Here is a 17,155-nt window from a genome sequence, read left to right as displayed (position 1 = left end):
GCACATTCCTCCTCCCCGGCATCCTGGGTTCATACCCTAATCCATATTTGTATGGATTTCCCTTGATATCGACCACGTCGGCATTTCCGAGGCCGTCCTTGCCTAGACCCATTCCGGGCTCAAATCCGTTCCTGAGCATAACATGCGCCACCATTATGGCCGCGTTGGAGAGAGAAGGCAGCAACAGACTTGGTTCCACAGAAGCGCGGCTCACCACTTCGAAGGATTGGAAAGCCATTTCCAATGATTCTTCTGCCGCTTCTACGTATAGGGCGGAGGAGGGGCAGCTCACTAACATATCCTCTTCACTCGACACTATCACTAAAAGTCCACCCACTGCGAACTTCAATTTCTGGTGAAGCGTTGAAGGGACCACTCCCAGCGCATGAATCCAAGGTCTTCCCAAAAGGCAGCTATAGGCGGGATTTATATCCATTACTTGAAACACCACGTTGCAAGTGTGGGGGCCTATCTGAATGGGAATGTCGATTTCCCCCATCACTTCCCGCCGAGTACCATCAAAGGCTCGCACCACCATCGAGCTCGGTTTTAAACATGACGCACTAAAAGGAAGCTTTTCCAAAGTGGTTTTCGGCATCACATTCAAACTTGATCCATTGTCGATAAGTACCTTTGCGACAACATGGTCTATACATCTCACCGACACATGTAGAGCCTTGTTGTGTCCTCTCCCCTCAACGGGAATCTCTTCTTCTGCAAACGCGATATAATTGTGGTGGTTATATGATTAACGATGCCTTCGAAACCCTCCACTAAGATATCATGTGCTACATGGGCATCGTTAAGGACCTTTATCAATGGCGCGCGATGAGGCTCGGAATTTATGAGCAATTCAAGCAAAGAGATTCTTGTTGGAGTTTTATTCAGTTGCTCGACTACCTTAAACTCGCTTTGTTGGATGAGGCGAAGGAACTCATGGGCCTCTTCCAAAGTCACTGTCTTACCTTGAAGACCTTCTTTCTTTTCAGCCCCTCTTACCATTGGAGGATCTACTTCTTTCGAGGGGGTGGCTACATTCGTGGGCTCTTGGACCATGGGCGCTTTTCCCTTGGAGGGCAACTCCGCCGGGTGAGGGGAAGCGAACACCCAACGACTACGGGTTATGCCACTGAGGCCGGTGATATTGGTCACCTTAGCTGATAGGGAGTCAACTTCGGTTGCAACTCTTTCACTGAACGCGGGAGGGGTATACTTCCACGGAACGACCTTATTACTTCGATATGAAAATGGTGTTGGCTTGGGCTCTGTACGAGGATACATGGGTGTGGAGCCGGTCCCTTTCCTAGTAAAACATATCACTAGGGACTTGGGGGTTAGAGGAACCTTCTTCTCTTCCGACTGCATGCAAATTTGTGGTTCTTCCCTCCCTCCTATGGACATTTCAAGCTGCCTGCAATCCATGAACCGCTGAAGCAATTCTTCCACCGCGGGGCAGGTTTCCATGTCATACGACTCCCCGAGGTGAAACAAACATTCATCCCTTTCGTCTCCACCACGGGAGACCATGCACGTCGCTTGCAGTGATTGATAGATGAAGCGTCTAGAAGTAGCCACCTCTCTTAATCTCTTTGCCCGCGATGGCCCATCCTCTTCGGTGGCATTCACGCTAGCCCCTCCATGACTAGCTAACGGGTTGGTTTTAACATTTGGGCCTTCCTCCTGAAACGATAGCCAGCCGGCACTAATCAGGTGCTGCACCTTATACTTGAACGAGATGCAGGAGTCAATGTTGTGTCCGGGAACTCCACTATGGTATGCACACTTGGCACCCGGGTCATACCACTTGGGGTAGGGTGGCTGGAGGACCTTCCCGGGTGTGGCCACCACCAAGTGATTCTCCAATAATGAAGGCCATAACTCGGAGTATGCCATGGGAATAGGAGAGAAGTTATCTTTCGGGGACGGGTGCTGTGCATATTTATAGCTCGCGCCGGGGGCTGTATTATTAACTGGTCGGGGAGCGGCTGGAGCTGTGCGTTGGGCCGATGCTCTTTCTGCTGCGGGTAGTCCTTTTACTTGAGTCGGAAGGGAATTCCCGGCTCGGATTAAAAAATTTGGGGGATTGGTGTGGTATGAGCTTTGGATATTTTGGGGTGCTTTCATCCACGTCGGGGCGGGGGTGACCGTGTGGGCGTCTCCTTCCTTTTTCCTCGCGCCCACTACTGGGGCTCTTCTGTTGTTGTAGGGGCCCATATTGGAAGCATATTCAATCCTTTCTCCGGCGAAGATGAGATCCACAAAGTTAGCTGGCATGTAGCCTATCAGCTTTTCATAGTAGAATGTGGGTAACGTATCTACCATAATTGTGATCATCTCCTTTTCCGTCATGGACGGTATGACTTGGGCTACGAGATCTCTCCATCTTTGGGCATATTCCTTAATGGACTCATGCTCTCGCTTAGTCATACTCTGAAGCTGGTTCCGATCGGGAGCCATATCCGTATTGTACTGGTACTGCCTAATGAAGCAGTTGCCAAGTCCTTCCATGATCGGATCTGGGAAGCTTCCAGATTGGTATACCATGCTACAGCTGCTCCGGCCAAGCTGTCTTGAAAGAAATGGACCAACAACTTTTCGTCCGCAGAATACGCCCCCATTTTTCGGCAATACATCCGAAGATGCCATTTCGAACATGTCATCCCTTTGTACTTATCAAAGTCCGGTACTTTGAACTTGGGAGGAATGACGATATTGGGTACGAGACATAAGTCCGCTAGATCCGAGAATGGGTAATTGCCGAGGCCCTCGACTGCTCTCAACCTCTCTTCAAGCACCTCAATCTTTCCTTTATCTTCCACGAAGGGAACAGATTCTTTTACGAGTGTGGGTGAAGTCGGGATATGGCGGACTATGTTTGGTTGGGGTAGTTCATGGGGGGACGGATCTTTGAGGTGGAGCAGGGGACCGAGATGGGTATCTCCTTCCTCATCGTCTTGCCCGGGATAGTCGTCATAAGGTGGGAGCTGCCCCTCGAAAGTAGGGGCTTGGCTTAAATCTTCTGGGGTGGCACGGGGAGTGAAGTCCGGAGGCAAGCCATAAGGATAAGCTTGCGGGCTATACCTTCGACCAAACACTGCCGTGTTTCTGTCTCGGCCCGAATTTAAGGCGGGCTGCAGCACCGGCTCCGCTTCCCTAACTGTACTGGAGGCGGTTGCCGTGGCTTTATCCTTTATAGTTTTCTGGAGTTTTAACATGACCTCCGAGATGGAAGCCATTTGATCTTTCAAGGCCGATAGATCGGCCTTCATCTGTTCCTGCACGCCCTCTTCATTATCCATTTTTCTGGATCGAGTGTTATAGGGGTGCCTTGGTGTTTTTTTAGTTATGATGAAATTCCTAAAGAAATAAACAACGGTGAGTATGCCACCAAAACATGAATATGCAAATGAATGATCGGAGCACTTGGATCCACCCCAAGGTTTTTTTAGATAACATGATGAGTTCAGAACTTCTCTTTTTATAAAAAGAACAAAGCTTTCATCTAGCCAAGATTATACAAAGGTGTTACAAGAGAACCTAACAGTTTCTAATTATGTGGGCCATCAAATCTATCATGTGTTGACAGTAATTGATTAGCCTATGAATCTCCTCAGGGGCCGTACACACTTCGGCCATGGCTTTTGCTTTGGCTAATAGACGCGGGAGGTATTGACTTCCATTCAAGGTCAAGGCGAACCTATCCATCCACATAGTCGCTTCTTGATGCAATGCATCAATCACCCTCCCTCTTGCTTCTTTTTCGGCGTACACTTGTGCAAAATCCTCCACTAGCTTTTGTTCATGGGCCACAGACTGGTTCAACTCTTCCTTGTATTGCCCTATAATAGCTAGCATGCTTTGCTCCGTGGCTTCCAAGTGTTGAGCCAAACTCCTCTTGGATCTTGCGCACGCAGCTAACTCTTCTTTTAAGATCATGCCATGCACCCGTGACCGGTCTCTTTCCTCTCTTCGGAGCTTGAGCTCATTGTTGCTACCCCACAATGCTCCTCGGAATTTCTCTCGGCCATATTCCTCCTTGCGGGCCCTTTTAGTTTCTTATTCAAGGGCTCTTGCAGTGGCCGCGTTTTCCTCTTGTAACTCGGTGCACTCTTTTCGGATGTGTGTAGTGGCTGATTTGAAGTTCTCCTTGGCGAGTCTAGCCTTCCCTAGCTCTAATTTGAGAGCTTGGACTTCTTCATCTTCCTCCGGAGCTTCGAAGTTCTCCTCATTGATAACTTTCAATTTGGAGAGCCAATCTAACCCTCGCGTGTGAACTCTTAGCCATCCATGATAACCACCGATGATGCTGTTTCGGATGCCTCTAAGCTCCTTGTCTTTCTTCAATGGACTTCTCCATGCCTTATGGACTCTTTGTATCACCTTGAGACTTTGCGCGCCTAGATCCCTCACAAGGAAAGGCGAGAGACTTCCTTTGGTTGGCGCTCCCCTCATGGGGTACCCTAGCTGTCTTATGGCGAGTGCGGGATTATAATTAATACAACCCCTAGTCCCTATCAATGGAACATTAGGGTAGTCCCCACACGAGAAGAGAACTCCTTCCTTGCCTTCCTTTCAACGAGGAAACCAATTGATTGCGTCGCCTCCTATTCCAGCCAAATGTTGGTCCCAATCGACCCTTCCTTTTTTGGCGCATGAGCGATAGCTTTGAAGCGGACACGGGTGTCTTGTGTCTTGTTGGAATAGGTGTGAAACCAACCACACACAGAGAGCGGGTAAACAACAGACAATTCGTGCACTGTTGTTCTCACATCTCCGGTCAAAGGTATCAAACAAATCTGCCAAGATAGCCACCACTGGACTCTCCTTGCTATGGTGATACGCGAGGAAAGCGTCAATGGCGGCTAAGTCCACCAAACCGTCCATGTTCGGAAAGAGGACAACCCCAAAAATCAACAAAGCTAGTATATCCGCAAACGGGCCCCACTTCTCTTGGCTCGCCATATCCCTTGCCTTGCCTTCCAAGTATTTTCGTGGCAGGCCCACTACGCCGTTGCAAGTTTGCTTCATGCGATCCAACTCTCTTGCCGAATCCCCGACCACAGCTGCAACCTTGCTCAAGGAGGGAAGAAACCCGGAGAAAAGATACGGTTTTCTCCCCCCAAGAGGGCATCCTAGTATCTCCTCAAACTCTTCAATAGTTGTACCATTTGGAAGTCCCCAAACATGAAGCACCTCAACGGCTGGTCATAGTATTGGACGAGGGATATGACAGCCTCCGTAAATACCTCCACCGCGGTCAAATCTAGAATCTTTCCGTACACTTTGCGAAAGGCTTGCCTTTGGAGAGGTCCCATCAATCATCCCAATTCCTTGAGGCTGGTGACATCTAGACTTTTAACCTTGACTTGATAAAACCTCTTGCCGTTTTGATTTGTCCCCATCATTTACCTAAAAAAGGGGTGGATCAAGACTCCGACATGAATGATGCAATGCGTATGCATGAAACGGAAAGAAAACAACACAAAGGGGTAATTCACACATACGAGACTGCAGGGATCCAATTTTAATGCTACGTTTTGGGCATGATGGCGCCTCAATGTAGTATTAAAAAGGTCACGTATTACCCTAAAGAAAACAAACATCACGAGCAAAACTATAAACTGGTGCTATTTACCAAAAAAATGCATGAGAACGAATGGCACGGAGCGTGTTTGCTCTTTGCCCCTATTTGGGAACCTATAGGACAATATCTAGGGGTCTCTAATAACTATTCCCCAACAATTCATAACTCACACGGCTGTTTTCTAGAGGTATCATCACTCAAGATAACAATATTGTGGCGGTATGGAATACCAGCGACAATACATTATAAAGAGAGAAAGCTCTAGACGAGGTTTCACTATTATCAAGCAAGTCGGAGACCTAGCATGATGATAGATTCACCTCCACTCCTTAAATTCCCATGAACCCGGGTATAGGGCCCCTTTTTTACTCAAACCCGTGGGTGCTTAGAATGCAGTGTAAAGAATGCAAAATAGACAACAGTTATTTACATTTAACGCAGTTCAAATAAATGCACACACAAAGCTTCACAAATCCACAATTCCTTAAAATAGGCCTAACTCACAAAAATATCCCCAGTGGAGTCGCCAACTGTCGCAACGTGCCCTTTTGCGGGCGAGCGAGGGCGAGGCTCACGGGTGCGCTTTCCAAAGGAGGAAAGATGCGCGGAGTCGCCACCAACATTTATTTGTGGAAAAACGTCGGGAAAACCGAAGGAAACCGGTCGAAATGAAAATTCTAAATTCGGGAGTTGTATTTACGTTTGAGGAAGGTATTAGCACCTCTTATGTTTGTCTCAAAGGACAACAGCCTATTTTTCAGAATTGTGGAAATTGTGTTATCTTAACTTTTATTTCTTTTTATTTTTTTGAGGTCGACAAAAGCGGGGCTCTTGCTCCTACATACCCTCCATCAAAGAGGAAATCAGACCTACGTAGTTCTTCTAAGCGTGAATCTAGCGATTCTTTTTACTTGAAAGGTGATCATTTTAAGGTGTTGGACCTTAAAAATGATCCATTTTACTTGGTAAGAAACTGAAATGATAAAATTTCAAAACCCTATTTTTTGTGGACGAGCTTGACTAGGCGAGTTGATTTTAGCCTTAGTTTCACTTTAGTTATTAGTCAATTCAATTAAGAATGAGAAATCCCAAAGAGAAAACGTCCGATTGATTTTTCGCTTTATTTTACTAAAAAGGTATTTTTTGATTATTATATTATTATTTTACCTCTTTTTTGATTTCCAACGTGGTTATGGCACGACCGAACGGTCGGAATTCATTTTAGCAGAAATTAACGGATAATACAATTCAAACGATCGGTGGAAATTTATTTTATTTTTAGATTAGGCGAGAAACAACTTAAATAAATGACTGAAGCACGGCAAAAGGGGGTATAGAAAGCGAATGAAAATGAGAATAAAAATACATGAGACAAAATGTGGACCACCACGGGTACATAGAATGAATTGAAAAGCTCGGTTTGAGGTACTTACCCGTTGAAGACTGAAGAAAACGAAGAACGAACGATGAATGTTGAAGAACGGTCAAGAATCTTCGCGAAATTACTCACAGAAACGTTACGGAAGCGCCTCGGCTTGGATTTTCTTCATGGAAATAATTTTCCTCAGCAATTTTGAGAGAATAAGAAGTGCCAAGAAGGCTCAACCCCTTCTCCCTTCACTCCTCCCCCTATTTATAGCAAAATAGGGGAGGAGCTTGCCACCCAGCTCACCCAGGCGAGCAAGGCTGCTTCTTCCAGAAGCAACAGCCTTCTGGAGGAAGAATCTGGAAGGCCCAAGTGGGCCTGATTGCTATTTGTACCCTCATTTTTACTAAATGCACCCCCCTTTACCTTTTTGGTAATTCTTTTTTCGTAACGTTACTAAACTTTACGAATTTCGTAACGATACTTATTTTCTTTCCGCAAGGTTACGAATCTTCATGGATTATGTATTTACTCTTTTTTAGCTTTCGAAGAAGTTACGAAAACTCACGGATTACGAAAAACACCTCCTTTCGATTTCCGTCACATTACGGAATTTTCACGGATCGCGTAAGCCTGCTTCCTTTTGATTTTCGGCACGTCTCGGGGCTTCACATATTGTGCAACAAAGGGTGCCAAGTATCTTGAAGCGGCCAATCAAAGGTTGTATATCATCAAATAATAATCCCCGGACGAAATTAGGGTATGACACTACCCATAATACAAAAACTAGTCTAGGTGCCCTAAAATACAAGGGCTGAAAAATCCTATATTTCTTGGGTACCCTACCTACAATATGGAGCCCTAAATACAAGGACCAAATATAATGACATCCTAGTCTAACATGTACAAAGATAATTGGACCCAACCTTGGCCCATGGGCTCAGAAATCTACCCTAAGGCTCATGAGAACCCTAGGGCCTTCTCTTGCATCTTTAGCCCAATCTTCTTGGAGTCTTCTATCCAATGCCCTTGGGGGGGGGGGGGTAGGATTGCATCATTCCCTCCCCCTTGAAAAGGATTTGACCTCAAATCCAGAGGTTCTTGAAACTCATTAATTTTTTCCTCAACACCTGTAAAAAGAATAAAAGCATATGTATTAGTGATGTTGGGTATGTTAGAGTACGGTAAGGATTGGAAACCCCTGTCCTAGCCATCTTCCCATAAGAGAATATAGTTCCTCACCAACTCAATGAGTGGTGCTACAAGTATAGAAAAATATGGGACAAACCTTTTGTAAAAGTTTGTTAAGATATTGAAGCCCCAAATTTCTCTTATACTTGGTGGAGTAAGCCACTCAGGAATGACCTTTATTCTCTTAGGGTCCATGGGAAGCCCTTGATCACTATTTAAAAGGTTAAGGAAAGTAATGGAATAAAACATACCTTTTTCATTATTTTCATGTTGATTATTCCTACAAAAAATTACGACAAACCTAAGGTGTCCCACATGAGCACCTAGGTTTGCATTGAAACAAAAAATAGGAACAAACCTACCTAATGAGTTCCTATGTACACAAATAATGAAGATGTTGGGTGCATGAGTGATTTTACAAAGGAGTGTTGCACCACTCAACACATTCATCATACCACCTATCATAGGGATTTGGTGCCTAATAATACCTATTTTAGACACCAACAAAGCACAAGGATTTAAGCTCTTGCGAACCAAATCCTCATCCAACAACTCCTTTACTTGAGGAATAACCTCAAGCTCAAGAGGTATGGTGGTGCTAAGGGATGTTTCCCTTGATAGGAGAAGGTAGAAAGATTGTTTAAGAAGGAGTGCTCTTTTAATATCAAATTTTGTTGCAAAATGATTTTCCTTGTTAACAATATTCTTGGAGGAATCCTTTTCCTCCTTTTCCTTCCCCTTGGCCTTTGAAGACAAGGCCTTACTATCCTTCTTTTTCTTTTGTTTTTCAAGTTTTTCTTCCTCATCCCTCTTTTCTTTCATAGTTAGTTGATCTTTGGCCACCTGTGAAGGTGTTTGAGAATGCAACACAAATTTAGTGCCAAGATGGGTGAGGGTAATTTCATTAGTTAGGCCATTATCAATGATCTTCTTATCAAATTGCCACGGCCTTCCTAAAACAATATGTCCTGCCTCCATGGGAACTATATCACAATTAACTTCATCCTTATATGTCCCAATGGAGAAAGGTACCTTCACTTGTTGGTTAACTATCATTTCCCCTTGCTCATTGAGCCATGGAAGTTTATAAGGTTTTGGGTGGGGAATGATAGTGAGGTTCAACTTGGAAACCAATCTTGTGCTACAACAATTGCAACAAGATCCACTATCCACAATGAGAGAACAAGTTTTATCTAAAAATTTTCATCTTGTATGAAAGATGTTCTCTCTTTGGGATTGAGATAGATCACAAGATTGACCTCCAAGGAGCCTTCTAACCATTAAGAGGTCACCTTCTTCATGGGGGTAGACTTCCTCACTAGACTCTTCACCCCTTACTTCATCTTCACTTCCACTAGAGGAAGGGCAAGAAGTAGTCTCCTCTTGACTACTATAAATGTCTTGACCCCTCATGATCATGGTTTTCTTTGTGGGGCATTGAGAGGCAATGTGACCTCTCCCAAGACATTTGAAGCATTTAATATTGCTAGTCCTTTCTTGGGAACTAGTCTTAGGGGTGTATTTCTCTATGGTCTTACCCTTATCTTCCTTGGGTTTTGAAGGTGCAGCCCCCAAAATTCCATGGGCTTGGTCCTTCCTTGGATAAGAGTGAGAGCCATAAGATTTTGAAGAAGGCTTTCTTTTAAGTTGTTGCTCCACTCTTATACAAAGTTGGACTAGCTCATCTAGGTCCCTATATGGAAGGAGTTCAACCTTGTCCCTCACTTCCATATTAAGTCCACTAAGGAACCTAGCTATGCTTGTTCTTTCCTCTTCCCTAAGTCCAGCTCTTAAAAGGAGTAGTTCCATTTGTTGTCTATATTCTTCAACACTCATACTCCCTTGTCTAATCCTTTGGAGCTTGTCCATAAGCTCCCTTTCATAGTAGGAGGGAATGTGCCTCTTCCTAAGGGCACTCTTAAGATCATTCCAATACTCTACTGGAGGATCCCCATGAATCCTACGTTCCCTAACAAGGGAAGTCCACCAATAGAGGGCATACCCTTGAAAGCTAAGGGTAGCCAATGAAACTTTTCTCTCTTCGCTAATATGATGGCAAGCAAAGAGTTGTTCAACCTTCATTTCCCAATCTAAGTAAGCCTCAACATTATCTTTTCCATGGAAATATGGGAGGCTAATGTTAACCTCTTGAGGCCTTTTATCCTTTTCTCTTTTTTGGGAGTGATGTTTAGTATGTGAACTATGACGCCCTCTATAATAGTTGCTAAGTTCTTCACTTAAACTCTTTCAAGAGTCATGACTACTATAGGAGGCATGTTTTTCCCTTTTCATTTCTTTCATTATTTTTCTTCTTTCTTCCTCTCTTATTTTCTCTCTTTCATCTTGACTTATTTCTTCCACTCTTTTTTTACCTTTTTCTTTTCTCTCTTGTTTTTCTTTCCATAACTTAAGGGATCTCAACTCATCTAATATCTTATACAAGGGGTCCTTAGGTGTAGAACCCTCACCATTAACACTAGATGAAGAATGAAGACTCATGTTGGTTCCTAAGTTATGGTTCTTTCTTGTTGGGGGTTTGAAAACAAAAGGTAAAAGAAACTATGGTTGAAACTAGCCAAAATAAACACTAAAAGAGGTGTGAAAGATAAGGTAAAAACTAATTGGTAAAAGGAAAGCTATCTAGGCGGTTTGACAATGGAGGGTAAAAGAAATAAGCTATGAAAGTAAGCAAGAAATTAAAGTGCAAGAAATGAAAACTAGGCGGATCCTAAGAGTGTTTGGATGACCTCATTTAAGGTTCCCAACAAAACACTCACTATCCTAAGGGAAAATTGCCTAAAATTATTACACACAAATGGAAGTAGGGTGACCTAGCGGAGGCTCCCAACTTACTTCCAATGAAAGGCCTTTTTTTTACAAAATTTGAAAGCAAAGCAAATTGCCAATTACAAAATTACAAAGAAAAAAAAAGTCCTCAATTGTAGTGGCTATTCTCTCTTTATTGTTTCACTCAATTTGGAGTGCTTCTTAGTCCAATAGCTCTTAAGGTGGTTGGCCCCTTTCTTCTTGACTCAAATTCTTCAAGATATGGCACCAATCCTCCTTTCCAATTCCCTATATGGCAACTCACAAACAAAGAAACAAAGAGACAAGCAATAACCAAAGACAAAAAAAAATGAAATGAAAGATAAACCAATAGAGTTTTAACAAGACAAATTTTCAAGGATTATTCAACAATTAAAGCAATGAAAAGCACAAAAAAGCAAGCTAGGACTCAAAGAGAAACCTAGAATGGCTCTAGAGTAGAGTAGAAAAACTAAAACAAGAAAGACTCAAGAAAACTCTAGATTTGGCACTTGTTTTCACAATAATTTTCAATTGAAATTTCAGAACTAGGGTTTTTATAAAATAGGCACCAATTATAGAACAAATTTTGAGCCAAAACAACAAGCACACTTTCCTTTCACTTTTCTTTTTTTTTTTTCCTGGACACTGATTTTTCTGCCAACTTGTGAGATTTTTCTTATTTTTTCCTTTAATCCAAATCACTTGGTTCTTTTTTTATTATTTTGGTCCAGCTGTCTAGAAAATTCAGTAAAAGTTTCAGCTCAAAAAACGTAGTGACCAATTCCCAGTAATTTATACAAGTTCGTATGTTCAAGCTGCCAGCACCAGCGATTTCAACCTAGAAATCAAGAGTAGTGTTTATGTTGCTTAAGGCTTGGATAGTTACAATTTGTGTTTGCTTATGCTCAATTATCTTGAATAACACAATTAAAGAGAGCTTAATACTTATTTTGATTCACAAATCCAGCCACAACTCAGCACCACAACTCAACTTCATCATAGGCATCATGTAGGAAACTTAGAAAGCAAAAAAAAAGTTCAAGAACAAGACTACTTCTAGGAATTGATTTAGAACATGTTATGAACTAAATAACATGCATGAATTAGACTCAAAATTAAAAAGATAGGCTAAGAATGACAAGAATACATGAACAAATGTATCTAGAATTCAATCAACAAAATAAAATTCAACACAAACTTATAACATAATGTGACAATTACTATGACTAAACATGACTCTAAGACAACATGGATTAAGTGATTTACACTTAGATTTTTGTGTTCTTTTTTTCTAATCAATATTTTGGAAAAAAAATTAGATCTAAAGGTTCAGCACAAGAATATTATGAATGAAAATTGATAGAACCTAAAATCAACACAAAAACAAGATTCAAGAGTAGATCTACAAAATTTGAACCATAGAAATGCAAGAACAAGTGTAGATCTAAGATTTAATCGGTTTATTTTTTTTTTGAATCTACTCTAAACAGCACCAAACCACAAGACAATGGAGGATATACATGGAGAATAAGATTAAGAACAAGGAATTAAAGAGAATTCACCGAACAAAAAGATAGAGGAAGCAAAAGAACATCACCTAGATGAAGATGCTCTTGATACCACATGATGCAAGCTCCATTGGAGCTTGTAGGCCTAGGATCTTCTTCATCAATGGATTCCTTTGCTTCTTGGAAGATAAATGGCAGCGGAATGGAGAAAGGAAGAGAGAGAGGAGATGCCACTTCAAGGAGAAGATGAGTCTAGAAGAAGCTCACCACCATAGGAGGCCATGGATAAGAGCTTGGAGGAAGAAGGAGACGAATGAGGGGAGGGGGAGAGAAGAGCACAAAATTTTGTGCTCTAAATGAGCTTTGAAATCTTAAGTTTAATATTCAAATGATCAAATTTGAAAAAAAATGCACACACATGACCTCTATTTATAGCCTAAGTGTCACACAAAATTGGAGGGAAATTCAAATTTCACTTGAATTTGAAATTGAATTTGTGGAGCCAAACTTTGGAGCCAAAATTTCACTAATTATGATTAGTGAATTTTAGTTATGGTTCAGCCCACTAATCCAAGATCAATTCCAAGATTCTCCACTAAGTGTGCTTAGGTGTCATGAGGCATGAAAAGCATGAATGACATGCACAAAGTGTGACTATATGATGTGGCAATGGGGTGTAGTAAGCAAATGCTCACCCCCCCTCTAAAATTTAATTGGATTGGGCTCCTACCAATTCAATTAAATTTATTTTCAACCACACACAACAAATATCCACTTAGTGCATGTAAAATTACAAAACTACCCCTAATACAAAAACTAGTCTAGGTGCCTTAAAATACAAGGGCTGAAAAATCCTATATTTCTAGGATACCCTACCTACAATATGGAGCCCTAAATACAAGGACCAAATATAATGACATCCTAGTCTAACATGTACAAAGATAATTGGACCCAACCGTGGCCCATGGGCTCAGAAATCTACCCTAAGGCTCATGAGAACCCTAGGGCCTTCTCTTGCATCTTTGGCCCAATCTTCTTAGAGTCTTCTAATGCCCTTAGGGGGGTAGGATTGCATCAGGGCTGCCGTCGGCAGTGGAAGGAAGAGAAAAGAACAATCTCATCGAAGAGAGATTGAGAGTGGTTGAATGGTTCGGTGATTATCCCTTTGCCAATATGACCAACTTATGTTTGGTGTCGGATGTCGTCATCCCTCCCAAGTTCAAGGTACCTGATTTTGACAGCTACCAAGGGACGACTTGCCCAAAAATCATTTGAAGATGTATTGTTGGAAAATGGGGGCATACTCGAGGGATGACAAATTACTCATGCACTTCTTCCAAGACAGCTTGGCCAGAGCCACATCTGCTCGTGGAAAGACTTGATTACTGCCTTCATTAGGCAGTATCAATATAATACTGACATGGTTCCCGATAGGACTCAACTACAAAACATGAGCAAACGAGAACATGAATCCTTCAAAGAGTACGAAGGTGGAGAGACTTGGCGGCTCTAGTGGCACCTCCTATGCTGGAAAGGGAGATGATTGCCATGATAGTAGACACTCTGCTGGTGTTTTACTATGAGAAGTTGGTGGGTTACATGCCCTCTAGCTTTGCGGATCTAGTACTCGCGGGCGAGAGGATAGAAGTGGGCCTGAAAAGGGGGAAATTCGACTATATCTCCCCTGCCGGCACAAGCAACAAAAGGATTAAAGAAGTCGGGGCGAAAAGAAAGGAAGGGGATGCTCATGCCATCACCTCGGCTCCTGTTTGGCCAAAGCCTCATCAAACCTTGCATGGTACTAATTAGCACGCTTAATGTTAGTCGGTGAAAATGACTAACTTTTAGCTGGATTTTGAAGTCCCCGCACATTTCCTTCATCATTTTGTTATTCAGATTGGTGGCGTTGTCTGTAATAATCTTCCTCGGTAATCCGTACCGGCAGATTATCTCCCTTTTAATGAACCTGACTACCACGTTTCTCGTGACGCTGGAGTATGAGGAAGCTTCGACCCATTTGGTAAAGTAGTCGATCACCACCAAGATGAGGCGATGTCCATTTGAAGTATTAGGCTCGATGGCCCCGATGACATCTATTCCCCACATGGAGAAGGGCCATGGCGCCGCCATGACATTTAAAGGGATGGGCGGAACATTGATGTTGTCCATAAATATTTGACACTTGTGACACTTTCTCACGTGGAGGCAACAATCGGTCCCCATAGTGAGCCAGTAATAGCCCGCCCTCAGGATCTTCCTAGCCATGGCGTGCCCGTTAGCGTGTGTTCCAAAGGAGCCTTCGTGGACTTCCACTATCATTCGCTCAGCCTCCTTAGCATATGCATTAGAGTAAAACCATTTCATGGTTTCTTTTGTATAGCACGCTCCCACTCAAGAAGAAACCAGCCGCCAACCTCCTTAACATCCTCTTGTCGTTGTCAGAAGCCTCTGGTTGGTACTCCTTGCTTTCAATGCATCGCTTGATGTCGAAATACCAAGGTTTACCATCTTGCTCTTCTTCTATTAGATAGCAATGTGTGGACTTGCCGTGACATCTGAACTCAATGCACAACAAGTCTCCATGCAAAGCCAGCTGGAAAATCAACGCCAAAGTGGCAAGTGCATCGGTCATTTGATTTTCCTCTCGAGGAGCATGATGGAAAGAGACATCATCAAAGAACTCAACCAACTTCTTAATGTAAGATTGGTAGGGTATCAACTTATGATCCCTAGTCTCCCATTCTCCTTTCAGCTGGTGAATCACTAAAGTGGAGTCTCCGTACACCTTGAGCGACTTGACGTTGAAGTCAATGGCTGCTTGGATCTCGAGGGAGCATGCCTCATATTCGGCCGTGTTGTTGGTGCAGTCAAAACCCAGTCTAGCCGTGAAGGGTATGCATTGATTTTCAGGAGAGACCAAGGCCGCTCCAACCCTGTGGCCTAGGGCGTTAGATGCTCCGTCGAACCACACGACCCATTTGTCCTTGTCCTTATCTTCTAGATTTTCCTTGAACAAGGCCATGATGTCCTTATTCGGGAACTCAGGATGCATGGGCTGGTAATCATTGAGGGGTTGTTGGGCCAGATAGTCTGCCAAGGAACTTCCCTTTATTGCCTTCTGGCTGACATAGACGATGTCAAACTCGGATAGCAACACCTGCCACCAAGCGATCTGCCCTGTGAGAGCAGGCTTCTTGAAGATGTACTTGACTGGGTCCATCTTGGATACCAGCCAGGTGGTATGGCTCAGCATGTACTGTCTCAGACGATGGGACGCCCATACCAAGGCGTAACACGTTCTTTCCAACAGGTAGTAGTTCATTTCATAGGCCGTGAACTTCTTACTCAAGTAATAGATGGCCCGTTCTCTCTTTCTGAAATCATCGTGCTGCCCCAGCATGCACCCCATCGAATCATCCAAAACTATCATGTAGAGAAAAAAAGGTCTCCCGGCCACCGGTGGCATAAGTACCGGGGGGTTCATGAGGCATTGTTTGATCCTTCCAAATGCCTCCTGACAGTCATTGTTCTGGTGAACGGACTGATCCTTGCACAAGAGCTTGAAGAGCGGCTTGCAGGTAGCTGTGAGCTACGATATGAACCTTGTAATGTAGTTCAAATGCCCCAAGAAACCTCGGACTTGTTTCTCGGTATGCGGCTCCGACATCTCAAGGATTGCTTTTACTTTCTCGGGGTTGACCTCTATCCCCTTTTGACTTACGACGAAGCCCAACAATTTTCTTGACATGACCTCGAAAGTACACTTGGCGGGGTTCAACCTTAACTTGTACTTCCATAATCTCTCGAACAACTTCTGCAAGTTGGCGAGATGTTCCTCTTCGGTTTTGGACTTGGCAATCATGTCGTCCACGTAGACATCAATCTCTCTGTGCATTATATCATGGAACAAAGCCACCATCGCCCATTGATAGGTTGCCCCAGTGTTTTTGAGCCCAAAGGACATCACCTTATAACAGAATGTCCCCCACAAGGTGACGAACATAGTCTTCTCCATGCCCTCCGGTGCCATCTTTATCTGATTGTAGCCCGAGAAGCCGTCCATGAAGGAAAACAAGGCAAAACTGGCTGTGTTGTCCATTAGGACATCAATGTGCGGTAAAGGAAAGTTATCCTTGGGATTGGCTCGATTTAAGTCCCAATAGTCCACGTACATTCGTACCTTTCTGTCTTTCTTTGGGACAGGCACTATGTTGGCCACCCACTTGGGGTATTAGGCCACAACCAAGAAGCCAACATCAAACTGCTTCTTTACTTCCTCCTTAATCTTTAAGGGCATCTCAGGCCTCATCCTTCTCAGCTTTTGTTTCATTGGGGAGCATTTGGGATTCAAGGGTAACTTATGCTAGACAATGTCAACATTCAAGCCAGGCATGTCTTGGTAAGACCAAGCGAAGATATCTTGGTTGTCTCGCAGTAAAGTCACCAACTTATCGTGGATGGAGGTGGCCATGCATGTACCCACTTTTACCTCTTTCCTTTCATCGCCAACACCTAGATTTATGATCCTCATTTCTTCTTGGTGTGGCTTTAATGCTTAGTCCTCTTGGGCGACCATCCTTTCTAGCTCCGGGGAAAACCCCGCATCGTCCTCCTCCTCCTCTATCCGATCTGCCTCTCGTTCAAAATCCACGGCTGGGTCCTCGGTATTAGTACCATCATAGGACTCGTCGTCGGATC

At 43.5% G+C, this 17,155-nt stretch overlaps 1 protein-coding gene across 1 annotated transcript; it reads right to left on the bottom strand.

Annotated features, from left to right (window-relative positions):
* Window positions 1–14,801: 14,801 nt before the first annotated feature.
* LOC114389805 lies at window positions 14,802–15,677 on the bottom strand. The gene has a single exon (XM_028350536.1). The coding sequence runs from the start codon at window positions 15,675–15,677 to the stop codon at window positions 14,802–14,804; it is 876 nt and encodes a 291-aa protein (XP_028206337.1).
* Between the last annotated feature and the right edge of the window lie 1,478 nt (window positions 15,678–17,155).

Source organism: Glycine soja, chromosome 16 (genome assembly GCF_004193775.1).
Source record: "Glycine soja cultivar W05 chromosome 16, ASM419377v2, whole genome shotgun sequence".
NCBI lineage: Eukaryota > Viridiplantae > Streptophyta > Magnoliopsida > Fabales > Fabaceae > Glycine > Glycine soja.
Note: the sequence above shows the minus strand (reverse complement) of the source record. Positions and strands in the feature narration are given on the sequence as shown.